The following is a 22,649-nucleotide window of genomic DNA, read 5'->3' as shown; positions in this document are numbered from 1 at the left end:
GAAAAATTTGGGGCTTAATGTTGTATCATGGGAAAAATAGGGGACTCCTATCCAGATCTAAAAACAAAAAGTCCCATCTGGACCTTCCCCTGTAGTGATAGGACCAGTGGTTCCAGTGGTTGATGCCAAAACCTGTCCTAAGAACCGTGAGTTCAGCTTCTATCTTAGACCCCTCTTCCCTCATAAACTCAGTCTCGTCCCCTGTTCTCACACCTCTCCCTAGAGTCTCATCTCTCCTGTTTGGACTGCTCAACTTTACCTTCAATTTTATTAACTGCTCTACTAACATGGCCAGAGAAGATTGCTGGCTCTGCCTGGACCCCAGACTTCTTCTATATTACACTGGCTGGCTACCACAGGAAATTTGTTAATGCTTCTAAAAAGCCCACCAAGATATTCCTGGGGAACAGCCCCCGGCCCTCACCCTTTGCAATGGTTTGTATATGCTTGGCCCAGGGTGGCATTGTTGGGAGATATGGCCTTGTTGTGGTAGGTGTGATTTTGTGGCTTTGGGCTTTAATCACCCTTGTCTTTGTTGCCTAGGAGCCAGTATTCTCCTAGCATACTTTATTTTTTTCCAAAGATTTATTTATTACTATATGTAAGTACACTGTTGCTGTCTTCAGACACACCAGAAGAGGGTGTCTGATCTCATTATGAATGTTTGTGAGCCACCGTGTGGTTGCTGGGATTTGAACTCAGGACATTGGGAAGAGCAGTCAGTGCTCTTAACTGCTGAGCCACCTCACCAGCGCCTCCTAGCAACTTTTAGATGAAGACTCAGCTCCTTCTGCACCATGCCTGCCTGGATGCTGCCATGCTCTCGCCTTGGTAATAATGGACAGAACCTCTGAACCTGTGAGCCAGTTCCAATGAAATGTCCTTAGAATAGTTGCCCTGATCATGGCATCTGTAAGGAATAAAATGTAAGCAATATAAAAGAAATGACTATGGAAACCCAGCCTAGAATGTGTGTGTGTGTGTGTGTGTGTGTGTGTGTGTGTGAGAGAGAGAGAGAGAGAGAGAGAGAGAGAGAGAGAGAGACAGAGACGGAGACAGAGAGACAGAGAGAATGATAAAACTGAAGGCCAATGCCCTAAGGTAAACGCCTTAATTCTGATTGACTAAAATGTAACGACAGAAACCAAGCCAAGAGTGTGTTCATGAAGGCGCTAAGCCGAATGCCTGATGAAGTAATGCTGAATACCTGAACTACAATTGGCTGAAATTAGTTTAAAAGCTCAGGTCTGGCCACTTGCTTGCTCCCAGAGCCCCCCACGGAGACACTGTTGAGAGACCAGCTCCTCCTGGAGCCAGCCCAAGCAGACCGGGTTCCAGGGAGGCCAGGAAGCAGACCTTACCTGCACCGCACCCCACCGCATCGCACCGTACCCCACCGCACCGCACCGCACCCCACCGCACCGCCAGCAAGTAAGGAGGTCAGTGCAGCGCGCCGCGCATGTAAATGCGATCCCATTTTGCCATCTAGTGGTTTACTGTGAATAAACAGGCTGTAATAAATCTAACCTCTAGGTGAGAGGTTTCTCTTTCTGCCATAATAATTTGTGAGACAGTATCTGTTCACAGAATTAAAACCCTAAGACAGCCTTCAAGCAGTGACTGGAAAGGGACTATATGTGACAGGAGAAGGGGGCTTCTAGATAGCTTCTCTCACCTTAAGCATCTTTGCGATCATAGAAGGTAGCAACTCCTGCCATGGTTTGCATGCACATGTCCATCCACGTATACGCCAACACTGCAGCTGTGTGTTCTGGTTGCATTATTACCTCAAGTTCGCTACCTTCCTTCCTGTCAGCACCTTTGTGGAAAACGGGTTTTGGGGGCCTCAGCAATTCTACTTTCGGTGTTGGGTCAAGCATAGCTGCACGAATCAGCACTGGTGCTACAGCCTTAGTCAAAACTGATCAGGCTCTTCAGGCCATAGCAATCTTATAGATTCTGATTTAGCTCACTTAGAAAAGTGTATCCATCACTTAGAACAGTCAGTGGGCTCAGTGGCAGGAGTGGTACTACAAAACAGAAGGGGATTAGATTTACTCTTTCTGGAGTGGGGAGGGCTCTGCCAGGCCCTGGGAGGGCAGTGTTGCTTCTATACCAACATCTCTGGCATCATCAGAAATATTAAAGGCAGGGTTATTGGGAGGCTGCTCTCAGTGACTTCACTGGGCCCAAAGGCCACTGCCAGGGAAGTCAACATGGGAAGAGGGGCAGGGAGGGAAAGAGAAAGGGAAAGAGAGAATGTATGTCCACACACAAGGAGAGAGGAGAGAAGGGGAGGGGGGAGGGGCAAGAAGACCAAAACGTCTGGATTATATACTGCGATATTTTTTCCAACCCAATTACCTGGTGTTGGTTTTTTCCACACAGGTTGTCTGCCTACGCCAGCAGCACAGATCACCTGTCTGCCCGCCGTGTGGGCTGCAATGAGATACCCCAGGCCAAATAGTTCCACGTGGGACTTTAAGATGGGGAAAGGGGAAGAAGGAAGGAAAAGAAAAAGAGAGGGGGAGAAAGAAATCTCAACTCAATTAGTATCAATACCAGCTATACACTTAGATTGGGCGGATCTACCACTATTCCCATCTGTTATCCCATAGAATTTGTGGTTTCTCCAAGCCAGGAGCTTCTCTCCACCCTCTCCATTGATCCTCTGTAGCTCCTCCCCCTTCCCTGTCAATCCTTTTCTCCTCCCCCAAACTCTCAGTTCCGCCTCCTTCCTCCTGCCCAATCATTGGCTCTAGCCGTTATTTGAAAAGTAAAGGTAGGGAGAAGGTTCACAAGGCACCCGGTTACATGACTAACTCCTTGTCTGCAGCCCCTTCCAGGAGTGGAATTAGCATCAAAATACAAGCCCAGGGCTATCCACAACATATAGGGAATATCCTCTGGGAGACAGGCAGCCCAGTCCCTGGGCTGGAAAGATCAGGGTTGGGGGCAGGGTATGCCAGGTAGAGACTGAGGATGATGCTAGGAGACCTTGGAGGCCAGGTCTGCTATGTAAAATATGTAACTCAGTCCAAACAGGAAATCCTTGTTTTAGGGAACAGAAGACAGTTGGCTAGCCACCTGGAAAGCTCCCCTAGAGTCTGGGATCTTGAACTTAACTTCATTTTATGATCTAAATGAAGTCTGAAAATAAAATGGCAGCACTTAGGCTAAGTCTCATTTGATCCCGACACTGGTGCTTGCTCTAGCTGACTTGCCAGTGGCTTGTTGTCATACTTCTCCACCATGACAGACTGACTCCTCCTTCTGGACCTATAAACCAAGCCACACTCTCTTCTTTAAATCGCCTTGGACATGGTGCTTAATCACAACAGAAAGGGGACTAGTATGTCCAGTCCAGTCTGAGACTCTAGGTAGTCGAGGCTGGCCTTAAAAGCAAGACACTCCTCTTGCCTAAGCATCTTCAGTGCTGAAATTATAGGTGTGAACCACTATCCCTGACTCCAGGAATTCTTTCATGTGACACAAACTTTCAGGAGCATTCTGGTGAATTTATTAAACTTACAAGTGTTCATGTCATCTGCCTCTTCAATTTTGCAACCTAAGATTTTTTAGCTTCAGCTATACTTTAACAGGTAAACAATTATTGGCATAAACTTAAATTGTCTAAACTTACATTCTTTCCATAGATAACTGATTAGGTGATCTCCAATATCACAGCACTGGGATGAGAAGAACTGATGTGTTTGTGGAATGAGGTGGCGAGATCTCCAAGGTACACTGCAAAATAGCCAAAGCAATAACATGTTGCTAGTTATGACATCCGATATCTGTCTTAAAGGAGGGAGAACTTGTACCTCTGCACTCCCATCTATACGTTAATTTACTCGCATTGAGTAAAACATCTGCACAAGAGTATATGTAAAATTAATGACATGCTTTGCACATCTGATGGGAAGCTACAAACTGAAAAGGAGACATTTTGACTTCATTCTGTTATACTAAGTTGGAAGCAGTGTTAAATCCAAAAAGTGCATTAAAATATACACTCACAGTTGGGCCGTGGTGGCTCACATCTTTTAATCCCAGTGCTTGGGAGGCAGAGGTAGGTGAGTTCGAAGCCAGCCTGGTCTACAAAGCAACTTCTAGGACATACAGGGCTGGCTATAACACAGAGAGACCATCTTGAAACAAATAAAAATAAACATCCATTCATAGTGTGCCCGGTTGCATCCATTTCCCTCCAAGTGCCCCGTCTAAGGAGCTGCTGTGCCCTCCTTCCCGCCCTTCTCTTTCTTCCTCTCTGCTTGCTTTCTCTTCCTTTATAAGTGAGGAAGCCATGATCTACAGTGAGGTGTTCAGGGAATCTTCAGGGGCTAACTTCATTTTTTTTTTTTTAAATACATACAACAACGGCCAGGAGTGGCAAAAGATGCTGGCACCTCCTGTGGAAGGAGGAGCACCAGGAGCACCTCCTGTGGAGGGAGGAGCACCAGGAGTCAGGGTCATTCTCAAGAACTCAGAAACTCTCCTGCCTCTGCCTCCTGAGTGCTGGAACTAAAGGTGTGGGCTATTACACCCAGCTTAAAAGTAAGTAAGTCTTATCAAATAGAAAAGTGGTTGAGTGGGGTATATAGCCCTCTTGCAATCCCAGTGGACAGGGCTCTGGAAATTAAGCTGGCTAGCTAAACTGGCCAAATCAGTGAGCTCTGGGTTCAAGTAAGATAGCCTGTCTCAATATCTAAGGTGTGGAGTAACTGAGGACAGGAACCAACACCAGACTGTCTCCACATTTTTCACACTCATGCACACACCACACATACACACCCTCCACATTCCCCCACCCCACCTCCCACCCCCACATATATACCCCCCATACCACATACACATCCCCCATACCACACAGAGAGAGTAACTGATTTAAAGATATTACTTAAGATTTTATTTTAACAAAAACCATAAAAACTCCTGTGACGTATTCAGTCTGTCTCTGGGCATGCATGCACGGCTCCATTAATTGCCTTTCACCTTAGTTTTTGAGACAGACTTTCATTGATTTGACACCTGGCCATCAAGTCCTGGGGATCCTCCTGTCTCTGCTTCCTCAGCGTTGGGATTAGTCACAAAGTGCTGTGGCCAGCTTTGACAGGGCTTTGGAGATTTGGACTGAGGTTCTCATGTCTGTGTAGAAGCACTTGGCCCACTGAGCCAACTTGCCACTTTTGTTTTAAGTAATGCATTTCTCACCCCTTCCAATGCCATATATAGCAGAGGATGGTTTGGACACTGCCTTACCCCCACCTCCCAGGCCCAGTGCTGGGATTACAGGCATGTGCCTGCATCATATATTCGTATTCTATGAAGGGGATAGAGACGATGTTCGTCAGTCAAAAGTGCCTGCTGCTTTCAGGGGACCCGTTTGGAAAGCAACCACCAGGGTGGCTCACAGCTGCCTAGAGCTCCAGCTAGATCTGGTGTCCTCTTCGGGCCTGAGTGGCCCATACACGTGGCATACACACACACACGTAAATAAAAATATCAAGTGTTATATTCCGAGTTTGGTCACCAGAGAGAGAAAAGAAAGCACAAATGTGTGTGCTGGATGATGCCAGAAATTAAAAGAAAAACAAAGACCCATTTAAGAGAAAAATATACAAAGAAACAGCCTAAGAGAGAAAACCAGAAATAACAGAAATACTGTCCCAGGGTGCTGAGGCACCACACTGGAATCCAGGCAAGGAATCTGACTTCCAATGCTTGTTGCCTATGCATGCATGTCTACCTGGTGATGTACCCCTGTGGCTTCCTGTTTGAAAAACAGCACTCAGGGCCTGGTCAAAGTGTTCCCTCAGATTTATTTCTTGGTTTATTTTTGGTTTTTCGAGACAGGGTTTCTCTGTGTAGCCCTGGCTGTCCTGGAACTCACTCTGTAGACCAGGCTGGCCTTGAACTCAGAAATCTGCCTGCCTCTGCCTCCCAAGTGCTGGAAGGCATGTGCCACCACTGCCCAGCTGTTTTTATTTTTAATATTTTAAAGATTTATTGTACATGCACATGTGAGCACATGCATGCACACATGAACTGGAGTTGCAGGTGGTTGTGAGTGGCTTATCCTGGTTGCTGGGAACAGAACCCAGGTTTTCTGCAGGAGCAGCATGCATTCTAACCACTGAATCATGTCTCTAGCCCTATAAGCCTCTTAAGTGTAACCTGTTGTTCTAAACAGATACCCAGGGCTTAACAGCAAAGCCATTTGCTGTCAGAGACGCTCCTCCAGTTCTTCCTCTTCCTTGGTTACCTGCAACCATCTGTTCGGAGACTAAGTTTTTGATTGGGCTGGGGTTGGGTGGAGAGAGGGGAGCAGTAGCCTGGGCTACATGAGATATTGCTTCAAAATATCTTGCCTGGGAAATCCTGAAGAAGTCATTGGATCAGCTGGAGCTGGAGCTGGGGTCATAGCAAATTATGGGCTTCCCTCCCTGGGAACCAAATTCCAGTCGTCTGGAAGACCTTAACTGCTGAGCATCACTCCAGCCCCCTACTTGGGGTTTGAAACGGAGTTTGGTTGCTGTGCACAAAAGCCCAACGAGGGTAGGGAGGATGCTGCATATTTGAACTTAGAATCTGGACTGATTCATGGATTTGTTTCCCTTGCAGCAAGGTCCCATTTTACAGTTTTATATTGTATGTATGTATGTATGTATGTATGTATGTATGTATGTATTTAAAAGTAGGCTTACAAATACAGTGAGTTTATTTATGTGCTCAGGGAATACACTCCAGTATTACACTGTGTGTGGAATTCTTGTGAAGTCAACTTCCCACCACTCCTGTGGTGGTGGCAAAGAGAATGGAGGGCCTTGTGATTACTAGGCAAGCATTTTACCACTGAGCTAAATTCCAACTTCACACTGTTTTGATTCCAGAACTGACCAGTAAGCATAGTATCAGAAGAGTCTGTCTCAGAGAAAGTCTTTGTATTCTTTATCTCTCCAATCAGCAAGTCATCTGTTATTGTTTGCATTGGTTTATTTTTGGTTGTGTCACATCTTAATTTTCCTGTAGCTAAGTTGTACCTGTCAAAAGTTACATTAGATTTAGGGTTCTAGTCAGAATATATTTGCCTATATCCATGCTATATGGAAACTTGCATTTTTTTCTTTCATTTTTGTTTTCAGGCAGGACATCATGGAGCCCAAGTTGGCCTCAAATTCTCTACATAATCCAAGATGAGCATGAATTTCCTTTGGAATTTGTTAGATCTTCAACGATCACACCTCATAGGAACCTCACTTTCAGCGGGGCACTTGCTGCTCCCCTAGAACAGCGTTGTGATTGGCTCTATCACACACAGTTGTGCTCTAACCCCCAGGGGGCATCATTCAGATCTAGTCATTTTTTATCTATGCACATTCTGAAACTTGACCATGAGTTATCGCTTTAATGTCTGAAGAGTGCATATGGACTCTTAGTCCTTTCTTCCAAGGTAGGCATTTGAGAGTACTGAACCATCAAGGTCACCAGGACTCTGATGTTCCCATACTGGCAATATTTAAGCACAGTGGTGGTTTTAGATGTGTATTTATACTGTTCTAAAGTTTCTGGAAGTGTTGCATATATTAAATGTAATACTTTGGTACATTTGAAAAGGACACCACACAAACAAAATGGTTGGAGCAGCAAGAAGACTGTGTGCTTGCTCCCAAGCCTGGAAGGATAGAAGAACCAGCAGAAAGCTGTCCTCTGAGTGCCACAATACATTTGTGCCCACACATGTAATGTAGTAAAACACAAGCCAGGCAGTGGTGGTGTATGCCTTTTATTCTAGGACTTAGGAGGCAGAGGCAGGTGGTTTTCTATAAGTTTGAGGACAGCCTAGTGTATAGAGCAAGCTTCAAGGTCAGTCAAGGCTACACAGAAAAACCCTGTCTTGAAAAACCAAAAACCAAAAAATAACAGACACCCCCCCATAACAACAAAATCGACCCCACAATGGCAAACCAAAAAAAAAAAAAAAAAACCAGTAGTAGTGTTTAATTTTTAATGATTTTGTATGGCTAGGCATGTATTAAAATTTAGCCTACACTTGCAGTGTTCAGTAAGAGTGCTTTGGCCTGTCTTGAGTGTCTTAATGAGTTTAGTGTGGCGGCATGCACACGTGCGAGCTGGAGGACCCTGGGGCTTCCGCTGTGTCTCACTGGCACCATCATGGCCCATGCTCCCGCTGTGTCTGCCTCGCTCTCACACCAGTGCTGGGAGTCAGTCCAGCTTGTGCAGTAAAGCACTCTTACCTTAAGCAACTCCCCAGCTCTGAAGCTGTTACAGAGCAGCAGAAATTCTTTCTAGACAGAAACTTGGGACAACTGTAGTGGTTCACACCATTAATGGTTGTGGTGCATGCCTTTAACCCCAGCACTTAGAAGGCAGGGGTAGGTGGCAAGCCTGCTGTCTGGAGTGAGTTTCAAGACAGCAGGAGTTACATAGTGAGACAAGAAAAAAAAAAGAAAAAGAAAAAAAAAGAAAAAAAGAAGTTAAGAGCATCCAAGTGCCTTAAAACAAATTTCTGCACAGCTGGAAGTTAAATTGACTTTATCAGTGCTTTGGTGAAGCAGATAGACTGTGTTTGAGACTAGCAGCATCCAATACCAAGTCTCTTCCTCAGTAACAGAAGCATAAAATGTAAATCTGGTTAACTGGGACCTTGAGTAACAGCTACTTGTCACTAACACCCTTCTTTATAGCTGATGGGACAGAGCACCATTTGCAAATTAAGTCTCCAGAGTGATGTCTCTGAACATTCTCTGGGAATGCTTTTTCCAAATGGCTCAGGTGATGATAGGAATTGTGAAGTGAAAACCATCTGTCTTCAACTAGGAATCAACATAGAAGGCTCCTCACTGCTTACTGCATACCAGGCCTGGGCTACATCCCAGACCATTTGTGAGCATATATTTGTTTGTGTGCGTATGTATGTGTGTAAACCAGAGACCCCTCACATCCCAGACAGGGTCTCACTGTGTCCCAGGATTCACTGTGTAGATAGAGTAGTGGCCTCAGACTTTCAGAGATCTGCCTGTCTCTGCCTACTGAGTGCTAGGATTAAAGGAACGGATAACTATGCCCAGCTGCACACACTCATTCTCAGAGGTTAACTTCAAATATTTGGTTTGTTGGTGGCAAAGCCAGAAATGGGTAAGGAAGGTAAAATAAAACCCATGAACCAAAGGTGTGTTCTTAGTAGACCACAATAAAAGGACAAAGTCCCTTCCCACAGAGAATGTAACAAACAATTTAAACAAAACAAAAATGGTCTGTTTTATTTACAACACTCAGTGCATCTTACACATGACATATTTTCATTTCCCAAGTCTTTTGATAGCAATTCCAATTCCAGTTTGTGCAATGAGTTTACAGAAACACTTTTAAAATAGCCATTAGACCTTAAACGTAAATCCTAATTTTTGATATTTCACACTATATTAATAAAGGACTGCTTTTAATTAAGAAAAACTAAACTCTGCAATTAATTACTACCCTCTGGGATCTTTAACTCAAATACAAACTGGATTAGCCTATGAAATAATAACATTAGATTTGGATAAATTATTCCAACCTCCCATCCCCAATAAAATGCATGCACAAATTAAACATGGTAAATTACATTAAAGATATTTTATTTCAACATTCATTTTGGACTCTCTCAACTGTTTTATTTCTCAATTTATGGTATAAGAAAGGGACACTGCAGTTGGAGAACGGTGACACGCCCACGCCCTGCTCCACAACAAAGGCTTTCAGAGAGCCTATTTTAGGGAAACAGGCAGGCATCAGGGCTCTCATTCCAGCCGGCACGGCAGGCTTTCTGTATTGCCACTGTCTAGTCACCGTCACATACATTTCAGAGTTGATGACAGAAACCAATTCCTCTGTTCAGTGACAAGAAATCGCTGCCGTGCCACACAAAGAGGCAAGAGTAACAACTTTACACAGACAACTGATTTTTGACCCATATCTGCCTCCTTCTACCCAAGCAAACAAAAAAACAAAAAGGCCTGGCTCACAAGCCAGAGAGAAGGAAGGCACAGAGGCCACTTCCACACTGACCCACCCAGTGTATCGCTGTGCTTCCACTCCCCATAATACATTTCTCTTCAAAAAGATGGTATTCTTGCTACCTGGTGTAGGTACCACCTTCTACAAGTGATTGCACTGGGAGACACTGAACTGAAAAATAAAGTTTCTTATTGACTTAGCCCAGAGAATTATAAGGAAAAGGAACAGTGAGGTAGAGTTGAGAGAGTTCAATTAATTTGTGAGCACTGACCTTTTGGCACACTGTATAACTACAGACTCCCATGACCTTCTCCTTGAGCCGTATCGTGGCATCCCCTGAGGGAACATGAAGCTCACACCAGCCACCTGAAGGCTCCATTCGTGGCACATCAGCTATTATCCACCCCAATAGTGAAGCAAATAAAAACAATGCTATCCATTTCTGAATTTATTTAAACAAGTAAGTTAATTTAGAAATCCCATTCAATCAAACAAAACTTCTGACGACATGTAAACATACTGCCATGTTCCTGAAAGAGATGTTAACACCCAATAAAAAGTTATTAATCGCTTCTGAGGAAAGCTGTCCATTAATAAGGCCAGTCTTCAACAGAATGAAAACCATTTTACATCCTGTAGCCTTCCTAGTTGACAACACTATTAAACTAGTTTAAGGACAGTATTTATTTAATGGATAGACCAGTACCATTGGTTACAGCTTTTAAAAAGGTTCATTCCTGGCGCCACATGAAAACAAGCCGCTCAAATCAATAAATCATGGCTTTTTTAAGAATCACAATTCACTAAAGTGATGTTAATTATGGTCCTTGTCAAATATGTTTGGTAAAGGCTATTTACAGTGTACATGGCCAAGCATGCACTATGAACAGTTACAGAGAAGCCTGCCACTTTCCTAGGGATCACACAGTGCCTGAAAATGGTGACAGATCATACGTCATTTAAATCAACACAGTTTCAAGCAGAAAACATTTTTTTTTCTTTTTTAAGCACAAATGCAATAGTTACATGAAAATTCTTATAAAAACATGAATCCCCTTCAAGAAATTGATGCATATTCTACACACTACAGGAGGTTAAGGCAGTAAAAAAATGTATTCCTGATAACCGGAGGTCTCCACAATGTCAGTTAAAGCTGTCTGACTACTCTTCCATTCTCCGTCATATGCTCAAAAGTTGTGAATTACTTCATTTTTAAGGTAAAAAAATTACTAGCAACTAAGAGTTGACACTGGAATATTGCTAGGGAAAAGAAAAATATTAAGTTGGATTTTGCCTGAAAAGTTTTCAAATCATAAACAAGAGCATTGTTAGTCTCAGTCTTAATGTATCAAATAATATATTTACCTTTCTTAATTTAAAATATACTGTTACTTTGAATAATTCAAGTAATGTAAGACTATCAAAAATAACTTTGTAAGTCATACAAGTGTCTGTCAATTGCATTTTTCAATGTTTTAATTTAGAACTTTTAAAGAACTGTAAACTAAACCAAGACAGTTTAGTTAAATAAATGATAAATGACTTTTTATTTGCACTTGTGATTCTTTTAATACAAATTGCTACAACAAATACATAAGATATGGCAGATTATGCATTTGATCAAAGCACTTTGATTTAAGCCTAAACAGATCCGAATGGTCTAAGGTCATGCGTAAGATCCAAGGACTAGCCTACTGGCTTCTAGGCAGCCTTCTCTCTAATCAGAATCCATCATTCCTCAGATGCAGATGAGACAGGACACAATCTGTTGTAAACAGGGAACTGCTGTTAAACCAGGAAATATTCTTAAATTACGATCATTCTCGTTCAGTTGAAAAGGCCCTCCCAAGTGTCCTCCAGCACTCTAGTGTGTATTCTGTCGACCTCTTAATTTCATAAATTAACTTTCCTTTGATTCCATTTTATGGTGGTTGTGTTCAGTTTTGTTTTAAAAATTGGTTTAAATTTATATAAAACTCTGTACATGTTCACAAATTATTGCATAAACAGCATAATCTTCAAGACAGTGTTTGTAAACACATGTCCAAGTCAGGAAAAAAAAAATTCACGTTTCCCGTCTGGCCTTTTTCTTCTTTTTTATTTGTTTTGGAGATTCCCAGTTAGTTTCAGACTTGGCTAAAGGGGGAAAAAGGGAAGGAGAAGGAGAGAGAAAAATGTAAGGAGAATAATCAGTACATATCAACAGATCACACAGTGCCTGATAATGGTGACAAGACTATGCGTCACTTAAATCAAGTTTCAAGCAGAAAATGTTCCTTTTTTCTTTTTTAACCACAATTGCAATAGCTACATGAAAATTCTTATAAAAATGAATCTCTTTCAAGAAACTGCTGCATATTCTATACACTACAGGAGGTTAAGGCAGTAAAAAAAGTAACAACTACGGTGACAGGTAGTGGTGGTGCATGCCTTTAATCCCCACTCAGCAGGCAAGTTCCAGGACAGACAAGACTACAAAGAGAGACCCTGTCTCAAAACAACAAAATGAAGTAATGAAACATAAAACAACCCCCCACCAACCCAAAAAGTAACAACGATGAAAAAAACTTTACTAATGTTCACATTTTATTGTTGGAATGCCTTGGATATTTTCAAGTTAGCTATTCTCTGCCTCCCTTCTTTTCCCACGCAGGCTATTAACCGTGAACTGCGGATACTGAACTACAGACTCTGAGGTCCTTTTTCTCCTCCTCTCTCTTTTGGAGAGGGGACACCATTCTGCTGCTTAAGCTGGTTCCTTGGTATAGACAGCTGCTGAAGGAGGAAAAGGAACCACACAAAGCCCCAGGGGCACATGCAGGTTAAAGGGCAAAGAGCCCAGGGAGCAGGCCTGCCCTAAGTGGGCTCTCATCGTCCCTGCTGCCTGCATTAGCCTAGTAGCTTGGCCCTCACAACTCAAGCCCGTGATGTTTCAAGGAACCACATTTTTACAAGGCAGTTCTGTTCTACTATCCCACCAGACAGCTAAGAAAATGCAAAACAAAGCACTTACTTTGTGAGGGAGGCACACTGTTTTGCTTAGCATTTGACTTGGGCTTGTCTGTGTCTTGTAACATTGGTGGCACTTGGGAAGAGCTCTTGTCAGAGTCACCTTTTGATAAGGTAACGGATGGCTCGGCAGATATAGCAGGTGGAAGAGTCTTGATAGGCTATTTCGGAATAAAACTGTCTCAGGATTTTGTAAATTTCATATAATATGATGTAGTAGAGCAATATCCAGAGAGTAGCAGCAAGCAAAATTAAAACGGCTTCTAATTAGTTTATATGTAGCAGTGTAATTCGTTTCTGCCCTCTGGAGGCACAACTAAACAAAACATCATCTACAGCATCTATGAACACAGCGTGAGATAAAACAATAAGCACCGCCAGGTGGAGGTGGTGGAGGAGGTGGCGGTGGAGGTGGAGGTGGAGGTGGTGGTGGAGGTGGAGGTGGAGGTGGTGGAGGTGGAGGTGGAGGTGGAGGTGGTGGAGGTGGAGGTGGAGGTGGAGGTGGCTGTGGAGGTGGCTGTGGAGGTGGCTGTGGAGGTGGCTGTGGAGGTGGAGGTGGTGGAGGTGGAGGTGGAGGTGGTGGTGGAGGTGGAGGTGAGGTGGAGGTGGAGGTGGAGGTGGAGGTGGAGGAGGTGGTGGTGGAGGTGGGGGGGGGGGGGCGCACACCTTTACTCCCAATAACCCAAGGGCAGAGGTGGGGAATCTGAGTCCTAGGCCAGCCTGGTCTACAGATGGAGGTCCAGGACAGCCAATGCTTAAACATATAGGTTAAAATTATGAAAATCTAATTTCGAGGGGGAAGCTTTTTTAAAAACTAATCTTTACCAATTTGGGCTACCTGGCAGAATGAATAAGGGCACACATTCCATAGTGGGCTAGCCAGTTAGTTAAGTTACTATAAAACTTAAAGAAACTATAGAAAACTTAAGAAACTATAAAATCAAGTTTCATTTTCTTGATTTATCAGAAAAGTCTATTAATCAATGTCTATCAGCTTTGAATTCATGAAAACTGTTTAAAGACAAAAATATTTTTCTATTTAGGTTTTTTTCTCTTTTTCTTTTTCTTTAGAGGCTGACAGACTAGGCTGTATCTGAGCTCAGGACATCCTTCTTGCTGATACATCCTACCCTCCACAACCAGGGCTATTACAAACAGCAGCAGCAGCAGCAGCAGCAGCAGCAGCAGCAGCAGCAGCAGCAGCAGCAGCAGCAGCAGCAGCAGCAGCAGCAGCAGCTTGTGTGTCCCACCATAGACTGGGAATGGTCCTACTGACTGAATTCACCTGTCTACACCGTCAGATATGGCGTCTAATAATGAAAATAAAGAGTCTAGGGTAGTGACTAGTCAGGGCAGTATGAAGAATGCGTATTTGGAGTCCCTGGAGGCTTAGAGATGAGTGGATCTTCTCACTGGACAGCCTCACCTCTACCGTCACTCAGGACGCAACAAGGGGAAGTTGCGTTTCTCTTGCTCCTACTCCTTCCTGGCTCCACGGACACAAGACAGTGATGTGAGCCCAGCACTCCTTCCTTCCATTGAGGTGTTGGATCTACGTTCATGGTCTCCCGTGTATCACCTCATATCCACAGCTTTATTATCACTTCTCGTCTTCTTTCCCCTCTATTTTCTCACTTATATCAAGTCATAGAAAGGCTCCATTGCATTTTTATAAGATGGCCTCAAGCACAATTTACTTAAAACACTAGAATGTCAAGACTATTCTTTGCAATAATAATCACCTTTATGTATACTGAGATTATATCCTTTTACCTCAGAATACTTTTAGGGGTTTAAATGCATCAAATCTCTGTGTGAAGTATGACTGCTACTGTTTTAGAACAACACTGCCACGGTCCTTCTTTTAGAAGCACAGTTTGTCAAAGCCAGTTTACTAACAGTAAAGGTTTCCTCAGAGATGTTATGGCTGGTCCACTGCTGTAATCTCAAACCTCAAACAGTAGGTGGCTCATAATCCTCAAAAATAATTTCTGAATATGTGAGTCAGGCAATTCAGTAGAATGTTATTTTATTTAAATCTTTAAGATTTATTATGTGTGTTTTGCCTACAAATATGCATGTGTTTCATGTGCTTGGTGCCCAAATGAAGTTATACACAGTTGTAAGCCACCACGTGGGTGCTGGGAACCAAACTGGTCTGCAAAAGCAAAACCACTGAGCCAACTTTTTAGCCCCTTACTTTAGTAAGGCTCAGTGTATCCTGCTGTTGTTTAGAGACATCATAACCAAGGCAACTCTGAGTGACTGGGGGCGTGCTTACAGCTTCAGAGTTAGGCCGTATGGTGGGCACTGTGGCAAGGACGGCACCAGTGCAGCGGCTGAGACCTACATCCGGACCTACATTCCGGGACAAACTAGATTTAGCATGGCATTTGAAACCTCAAAGCCTATCCCTAAAGACACACTTCCTCTAACAAAGCCACACCTCTTTTTTTTTTTTTTTTTTTTGGTTTTTTGGATTTTTTGAGAAAGGGTTTCTCTATATAGCCCTGGCTGTCCTGGAACTCAGAAATCCGCCTGTCTCTGCCTCCCAGAGTGCTGGGATTACAGGCATGTGCCACCACTGAAGGCAAAGCCACACCTCTTAATCCTTCTAATCCTTCAAGGAGTTTTACTCTCCTATGACTAAGACATTCAAATCTATGAGCCTAGGGGTGGGGGGTGGGGGTGGGGGAGGGCTTACTCAAACTACCACATGCAGGTTACCTAATTAGAAACCATGTTTTTATTTCATGTCACCTTTCATAAATTCATCTCTTCTCACTCATCAATATTTCCATAGAAGGCATATGATTAAAAAAATTAGTCACTGTCAGGTACAAAAATTTGTCACATGCCTAAAATCCCAAGTTAAGGATTTTATGCCAGCTTTGGCTAGATAGTGAGTATAAGGTCAGCCAGAGCTATATGAAACCTTGTCTCAAAGAATAACAACAAAGCAAAACCAAACCAAAAGAAAATTAAAACAAAGTGAAGCAAAATAATTAAAAAACCTTAAAAATTTATCAAAATTTTAAACTGAAGATGTACATTTTAGGCTAATGTGGCTGGTAAAAGCACCTTCTCGTTGGTCTTCTGTTCTTTAGAAGAAAGCATGATATGACAATTCCCTTTAGCACTGGGGGAATCTGTTTCACTATGGGCAGTGGGTGCTTGAAACTTCAGGTAGTACCTGAAACTTGCTCTGTAGACCAGGCAGGCTTCCCTTGAAACTCAAAAGATCCACCAGCCTCTCTACCTTCTGAGTGCTGGGATTAAGGGTGTGCATCATGCCTGGCTTGTTCTACATTTCTCTTCAGGTTTTCTTTGTGGCCACTTCATTTCATGTGTTTGGCATAGTATTTTAATAAAATATTGATTATTGTATAATTATTAAGGCAACACAATTTTATTCTTCTTTAAAAGTTACCTGGCTATTGTTGATGAGTACTTCAACTGGACCACTAGTGCTCATGGTCTTCAGGGAACAAGCTTTCTCCTGTTTTGGACAGGCTTTCGAGGCATTCACTGGAAGCTCTTCTCTAGTGTCCTTCTCCAGGTCTTCTGCGTCCTGCAGAAGAAAGCTATTTATTATATTAAACTTCTTGATGACTATAACAATTGATTCTAACAATCATTCTTTATTGATTAAAATCCATTTTATTTATTGTCCTGAACACACCCTAAGGTATATTCACTTAAAAAGGTGTTCTAGCCAGGTATAGTGAGCCTATGGCTGTAATCTTGGTATCTGGGAAGTCAAGGCAGGAAGGCTACTACAAGTTCAAGGCCAGCTTGAGCTATAGAATGAAACCCTGTCTCAAATCTTGTCTTCTTATCTATACTAAAACAGATCCCAGAATGGGAACCTTTGTGATCAAAAGAGACCAACTCAAAGAGAATAAGTTTAGCATTTAATTTACAAAAGGAAACAAGACTTTAAAAACAGCATTCCATTCAGTGACTTCAGGGAGTAATATATTTATTTATATATACAAATTATAAAGCGTACATAGAGAACTTCAATTAGTCATGATATGACTCAAGCCATGTAATTTCAGGGACAAATGTCTTGGTTTCTTTGTTCTTTTATTCCCTTAGTTGTAAAAGTTTGTACAGGCAATTTCCAAGGCCCTATCTAAGTTTTAATGTATTCCATGTTCATTGTTTATATTTTTAAAGTATAGCAAAATAATCCTAGACTTACAAGAACACATAGAATGTGACATGCATGTCAATGCATGTGAATGTCATATTCTACTGACTATTTTAACTACTGCCCAAGACTTTCCTTTCTGGGCAGTGAGAGTCCTCACTTGTTACCAGGCCCACAACTTGAATCTGATCCCCAGGACCCATACAGCAGAGAGAACTGCCTTCTCAGAAGTTGGCCTCTGACCAACACATGTGCACGCACACACACACACACACAAATAAATGCCATGACAAATTTTCTTCTAATACTGCTATTCTATGACTACATGACATTAGTGAGTTTGAAAAGCAACTAAATCCTGATGTGAATTTAAGTTCAGCAGGTGGGATTTTGTTTTTTTGTTTTTCCTTCTCTAGACAGGGTCTCAGACTCAGAACTAAGATTAAAGGTATAGACTACCAAATCCAGGCAGCCACCTTTAAATTTTTCTGAGATAGTGTTGCTCACTGAACCTGAAACTCACCAATCTGGTAAGCTTGGCTGGACACAGTTTCAGGGATTTGCTTGTCTCTCACCCTGCCTTTCCTTGCTGAGATTATGATTACAAGCACACATCAATCACTATTTCCAGTATTTTCTGTGGGTTCTAGAGATTCAAACTCAAGTTTTTGTGTTTGTGTAGCAGGTTCTTCAGCAAATGAGTCATCTCCCAACTTCCTATTTTCTTGATGAACTTGACCATTTTATTTATAAAGAAATGGTCCTCTAGGAAGTCAGGGACTAACTAGGGAGGAGTTAGGGATACAGACAGGGCTCAGGGCATGAAGAGTACATGGACCAGGTTTCTTCAGGACCATGGAGTCCAAAATCCTACCCTTCATCTCCCAAGGCTTTCTACTGTCTTAGAAGATCATATTAGGTTTTTAAGTTCGGGAAACACTGAAAGACTTGCACTTCACAATCAAGTGGCTTGTGGGAAAACAATGGAGCAATATTATCCTTGACCCCACAGTAGCTCAGAGAGGCCCATAGATTCAAAGTGACAGGTGGCTGATGGAGGCCTCCATCTTGGTGGACTATTTCTGAAGTATATGGAAGATCATAGTTAACAGTATGCAAAGAGCCAAAAAGCAGTATTGGCTGGTTTGGAAGCAGGAAATAGGTATGATGTTTCTGGGGAACGTTAGCACTGGAGAGGAGGATCAGAGGGTAGGTAGAGAGGAAAATGGAAGTGGGCCCAGGTCTGTTCCATCTACCTGCTGGTGAGGCTAAAAAGGTAGCTCTGTAATTTGTTTTGTCATGTGTGACCTTGTTCTGCCTTTCCCATCTCACCATTTCATAATAAAAAGTACATGTCTGATTTTGTTTTAAAGGTGTAAATCATTGATACAGTTTTTAGGGTAATACAATTTTTATTATAATATAATATAGCAATTCTCTAACATGTCTAAAATTTTAAAAGTCCAACTTTCATATTTTAAAAACTCACTGGAGAGGGCAGTGACCAGGATCACTTGCTGCTTCTGTACTGGAATTGGATTACTGTCATTCACAACCATCCATAACTTCAGTTCCAGGGGATCTGATGGGTTCTTCTGCCCTCTGTAGGTCGGTACTAGGACTCATGTGGTACACATACATACATGCCAAACACTCAAACATTTCTATAGATTGCTCACACGCTGTCGTTTATCTCTACTTATTCCTAGTGCTTATACATCATCTTTCCATACCACCCACAGTGGGTGCATCATAATGAATGCTCATTGTTCAAGTATGTCACATACCTGTGTGTGAGAATTATCTTCACCTTGCTTCTTCTTTTTCTTTTTTTTCTTTTTCGATTTTCCAGTTGGAAGAGATCCTTCTCCTTTTTCTTTATCATCATCATCTGAAACCTGATGTTAAAAATAAAATACTGAAGCAAAACCAACTGGTTAAGTTTATATTTCTCAGAACAATTGTGAAATAATTGCAGTCACTATGTTTGCTCTTTATCTTCAAAAATATAAATTAGAATAAGCCAATTAACAAAACTTTAACACCTCACTGGCTTTGGCACTTAGCAGCTTCAGCACTTGGGAGAGTGGACTCTGCCCTTGCCCGGGCAGTACAGTAGAGCTGCCCCCAACCATGACTGGGCCCTGAGCCCTGAGCCCTGGGGTGACGCTCTCCTGCTCCTCACCTGGGTAACACGGGTGTGGATGAGAGTCAGAGAGCAGCCACTGCCTCCTGCAATGGTAGGCTAGCCAGGCAAAGCTGGAGCACTCATCCTGGTGGTGCCAATGGAGGAGAGGATGTGGGAGAGCAAGTAGGCTGACTATCTGAGCTACCACCCAGGCTCGGCTCGAGGGCTTTGAGTTGGCCCACCCCAAAGTCTACATCATCTTTGAACTGTTGGAGCTCATGAATGAGGCAGTTCTGCATGCTTCCAAGACAAGATCTTTTCTATATTCCTTTTTTTGTTTTTTAACTTTGCTTTTGTGGGAGAGGCTGCAAAGGTGGAGGGCAGATATGAGGGACAGGGAGATGAGTAGGACTTGGGCGCATGATGTGAAACTCAAAGAATCAACAAAACCTTGGAAGAAACCTCACTGGATGGACACACAAGGATCAGGACTCTAAGGCCAGCTTGGGCTAGATGAGGCTCTCTCAAAACCACTCCAAATCTCAAACTCTAGATCCCAAGAGAGGACCACTACCTTGAATTTTTGTGTACATTCGGTTTTTTCTAGAGATTTATATAGGCATAAAATTTTATAGAAATATACAATATCACTCACCTTTTGCTTACTGATTAGTGCATTTCCAAGTGTCTATTCATACTTTGTTGAATTTAGCTTTAATTCCCTTTTTCTTTTCTTTGCAGTGTTAAGGATCAAACCCAGGGATCTACCACTGAGTAGCTGAGCTGTACACATACATCCACACCACTCTCTACATCTCAAACTTTATTCCTGACTTTCTTCTTTGCACATATATATTAATGAAGTGGATGGCAAATTATAGTCCATCTTGAGGCCTACTGTTTTTCCTTCCTTGTGTGTGTATACAGACAGATATTTGCACATCTGTGTTTGTATGCCCATTTGTGCCATGACATGGGGGTCAAAGAGTCCTTGTCTTCCCTCTTAAGACAGAATCTATTAATTATTTAATGTTATGTACACCAGCCCAGGTGGCTCAGTGCCTCCTGGGATTCTTGTCTCCACCTCCCATCCTGGTGAAGGACCACAGGGATTAAAGGTGTGTGCTACCAGATGTGGCTTCATATGAGTTCTGGGCATTCAACTCAGGTCCTCGTGCTTGTATGGCCATCTCTTCAGCCCTTCCCACATCTGTTTGTACAAGCAAATTTCATTTTTATATTGTCTAAAGTTACCTGCAGAACACAGGCTGACTCTACAGCTCTTCAGTAGTTAGTCTGCCACTTCTTCACTAAAATCTCTACCAGCCTCCTCCATCCCTCCTCATACTGTGCATCACTGTCACCCACTCGTTGCCTCTCCCTCAGTTCTATCTACTTTTCCCCTGAACCTTGTTTGCTAATACTTCTTTTAAAGAAAATTATTTATTTTATGTGAATGGATGGGTATTTTGTCTGTTTGTGCAGTGATGCAGTATCTGAGTTGTTGGATACCTTGGGACTAGAGTTACAAATGGTTGTAGGCCACCATGTGGGTGTTGGGAATCAAATCCAGTCCTCTCTAAGAGAAGTATTCTTAACCCTGGAGCCATCTCTCCAAACCCTAATACTAGTCTCTTAACTACTAAACTTTATAAAATATGGCTTTAAGTCCAGGATTCTTTTAATCTTCTTGATACTGAGAATTGAATTCAGGGCCTTGTACATGCTCAGCACATGCTCTTCCACAGAGCTACACCCTCAACACTGATTCCAAAATTTGTAATGAAAATGCTCTAAATTACAAGGAAGTAAGTACAGACACAATCTTTAGGCCGAACCACTCAGTATTCAGTACCGCCTCCTTCCCGAGACTCAATAGTTCTTGCCTCTGAGCCCTAGAATTCTCTTTAGTCTCTTTAACAAATAAATACCTTTTAATACCCTACACTTACCCTTTGCTCAGTAGAAACTGGCTCCTGGGATTTTAGAAGTGAAGCTCTATCTTCATCTGCCCAGTTCCCCCACTCCTCTGCTGGTGCATTCCAGTCTGAGCTAGGATCAGCAGAAGACAAACCATCTAAAAGATAATAATTTGAATTAGTTACTTGTCATTCTGCCAGAAGCTAAAATCCAAACCCTAGAAAATCTTTATATGGAATTAAGCTGTAGCTTTAACTATTCTTCTTTCCACTGAGCATATTTTAAGAGGTAGGAAAAAGTGGAAACATAGTAACCTTTGTCCAAATGTTGCTAAGCACAAGATTCAGTGGAACTTTTAGATGCACCACAAGACATACTTTAATGTTACTCTCCTTTGTCAGTCTTCTAAATCTTTACTTTTTCCTCTATTTTTAACCTGGCCATATTTTTATAACCAATCTATTTTTTAGGGTACAGAATTAAGCTTTATTTAACAATAGTACCAAAATTATATACCCTCATAATACACTTGTCCTATCCTTGTAAGCTTTTCAAGATCAGGCTCTTCAGGTTACCAAATCATGACAGACTATGTAAGCTCTTTTCTTTTTTCTTTTTCCTGTCCTGTCCTTTCCTTTCCTAAGACTTGTAGCCTCCTAATATTTTCAGATGATTCAATTGCCTCTAATCTGATGACTCTAACAGCATCCAAGTCACTTGTAAGGCTTTCATCACCCTAGTCTTAAATGTGTTTATCCTAGCACTCAGAATTCCTGTCTTTCACTTTGGAGACATAGCCATTTTACTTAGGAAACTATCACTGGTCAATGCTAGAGGGGAGCAGAGCACAAGCCTTTGTTTCTCTTAAGCTAAGTGGTTCCCAGAGTTAACTCTTCCCTCTTCCTCTGCAAACCATTCACTTCCGCATACATTCTTATGGTATCCACTTACAGTCAAGTTTTGTTTAGGATGACAGAGATTATACTTTACTTCCAAGTGGTCAATAAGTCTTCCTAGCATCGTTTAACTGTACAGAGCTCAACAATTTCCCATCATTTTTTAAATGCTACTAATACCAAATACTAAAGTTTTTTTGTATGCACTCTATTGCTTCTGGAATTTCTAAACCGTTCCACTGATTTGTTCCTGGGGTAAGGCCAAACATGACTTGACATACATTTTAGCAACAAGGAGGCACATCTGCCTCTTTTATGCTTACTGTTACTTTTTGCTACTTTAATTTTCCCAGGTAAACTTTTTGTTTATAGGAGAGATACTAACAGATCTTCACAAAATCTTTAATACACATTTGAGAAAACCAAAGAATGATCTGAGAGAATGCTCACAGGAAAACAAACAAGCAAAAAAAAAAAAATTTTCTGCACAGTATGTTCCCAAACTTATGTGAGGAAGACA

At 42.2% G+C, this 22,649-nt stretch overlaps 1 protein-coding gene across 8 annotated transcripts in view; it reads right to left on the bottom strand.

The window, feature by feature from the left end:
• Positions 1 to 9,257: 9,257 nt before the first annotated feature.
• The window catches only part of Mtdh (metadherin), a 58,669-nt gene continuing 45,277 nt past the window's right edge, over positions 9,258 to 22,649 (bottom strand). For all 8 annotated transcript variants that reach the window (XM_052161071.1, XM_052161075.1, XM_052161077.1 and 5 more), the window contains 5 exons: positions 21,266 to 21,390; positions 18,973 to 19,083; positions 16,460 to 16,600; positions 13,034 to 13,190; positions 9,258 to 12,156 (listed from right to left, as the gene is read on the bottom strand). In XM_052161071.1, the coding sequence (XP_052017031.1) occupies positions 12,086 to 12,156; positions 13,034 to 13,190; positions 16,460 to 16,600; positions 18,973 to 19,083; positions 21,266 to 21,390 (605 nt within the window). In that variant the 3' untranslated portion in view covers positions 9,258 to 12,085. The remainder of the gene's footprint in view (positions 12,157 to 13,033; positions 13,191 to 16,459; positions 16,601 to 18,972; positions 19,084 to 21,265; positions 21,391 to 22,649) is intronic.

The sequence above is a fragment of the Apodemus sylvaticus genome, chromosome 17 (genome assembly GCF_947179515.1).
Source record: "Apodemus sylvaticus chromosome 17, mApoSyl1.1, whole genome shotgun sequence".
NCBI classification, from domain to species: Eukaryota; Metazoa; Chordata; class Mammalia; order Rodentia; family Muridae; genus Apodemus; species Apodemus sylvaticus.
This window is presented reverse-complemented; position numbering and strand designations above follow the sequence as displayed.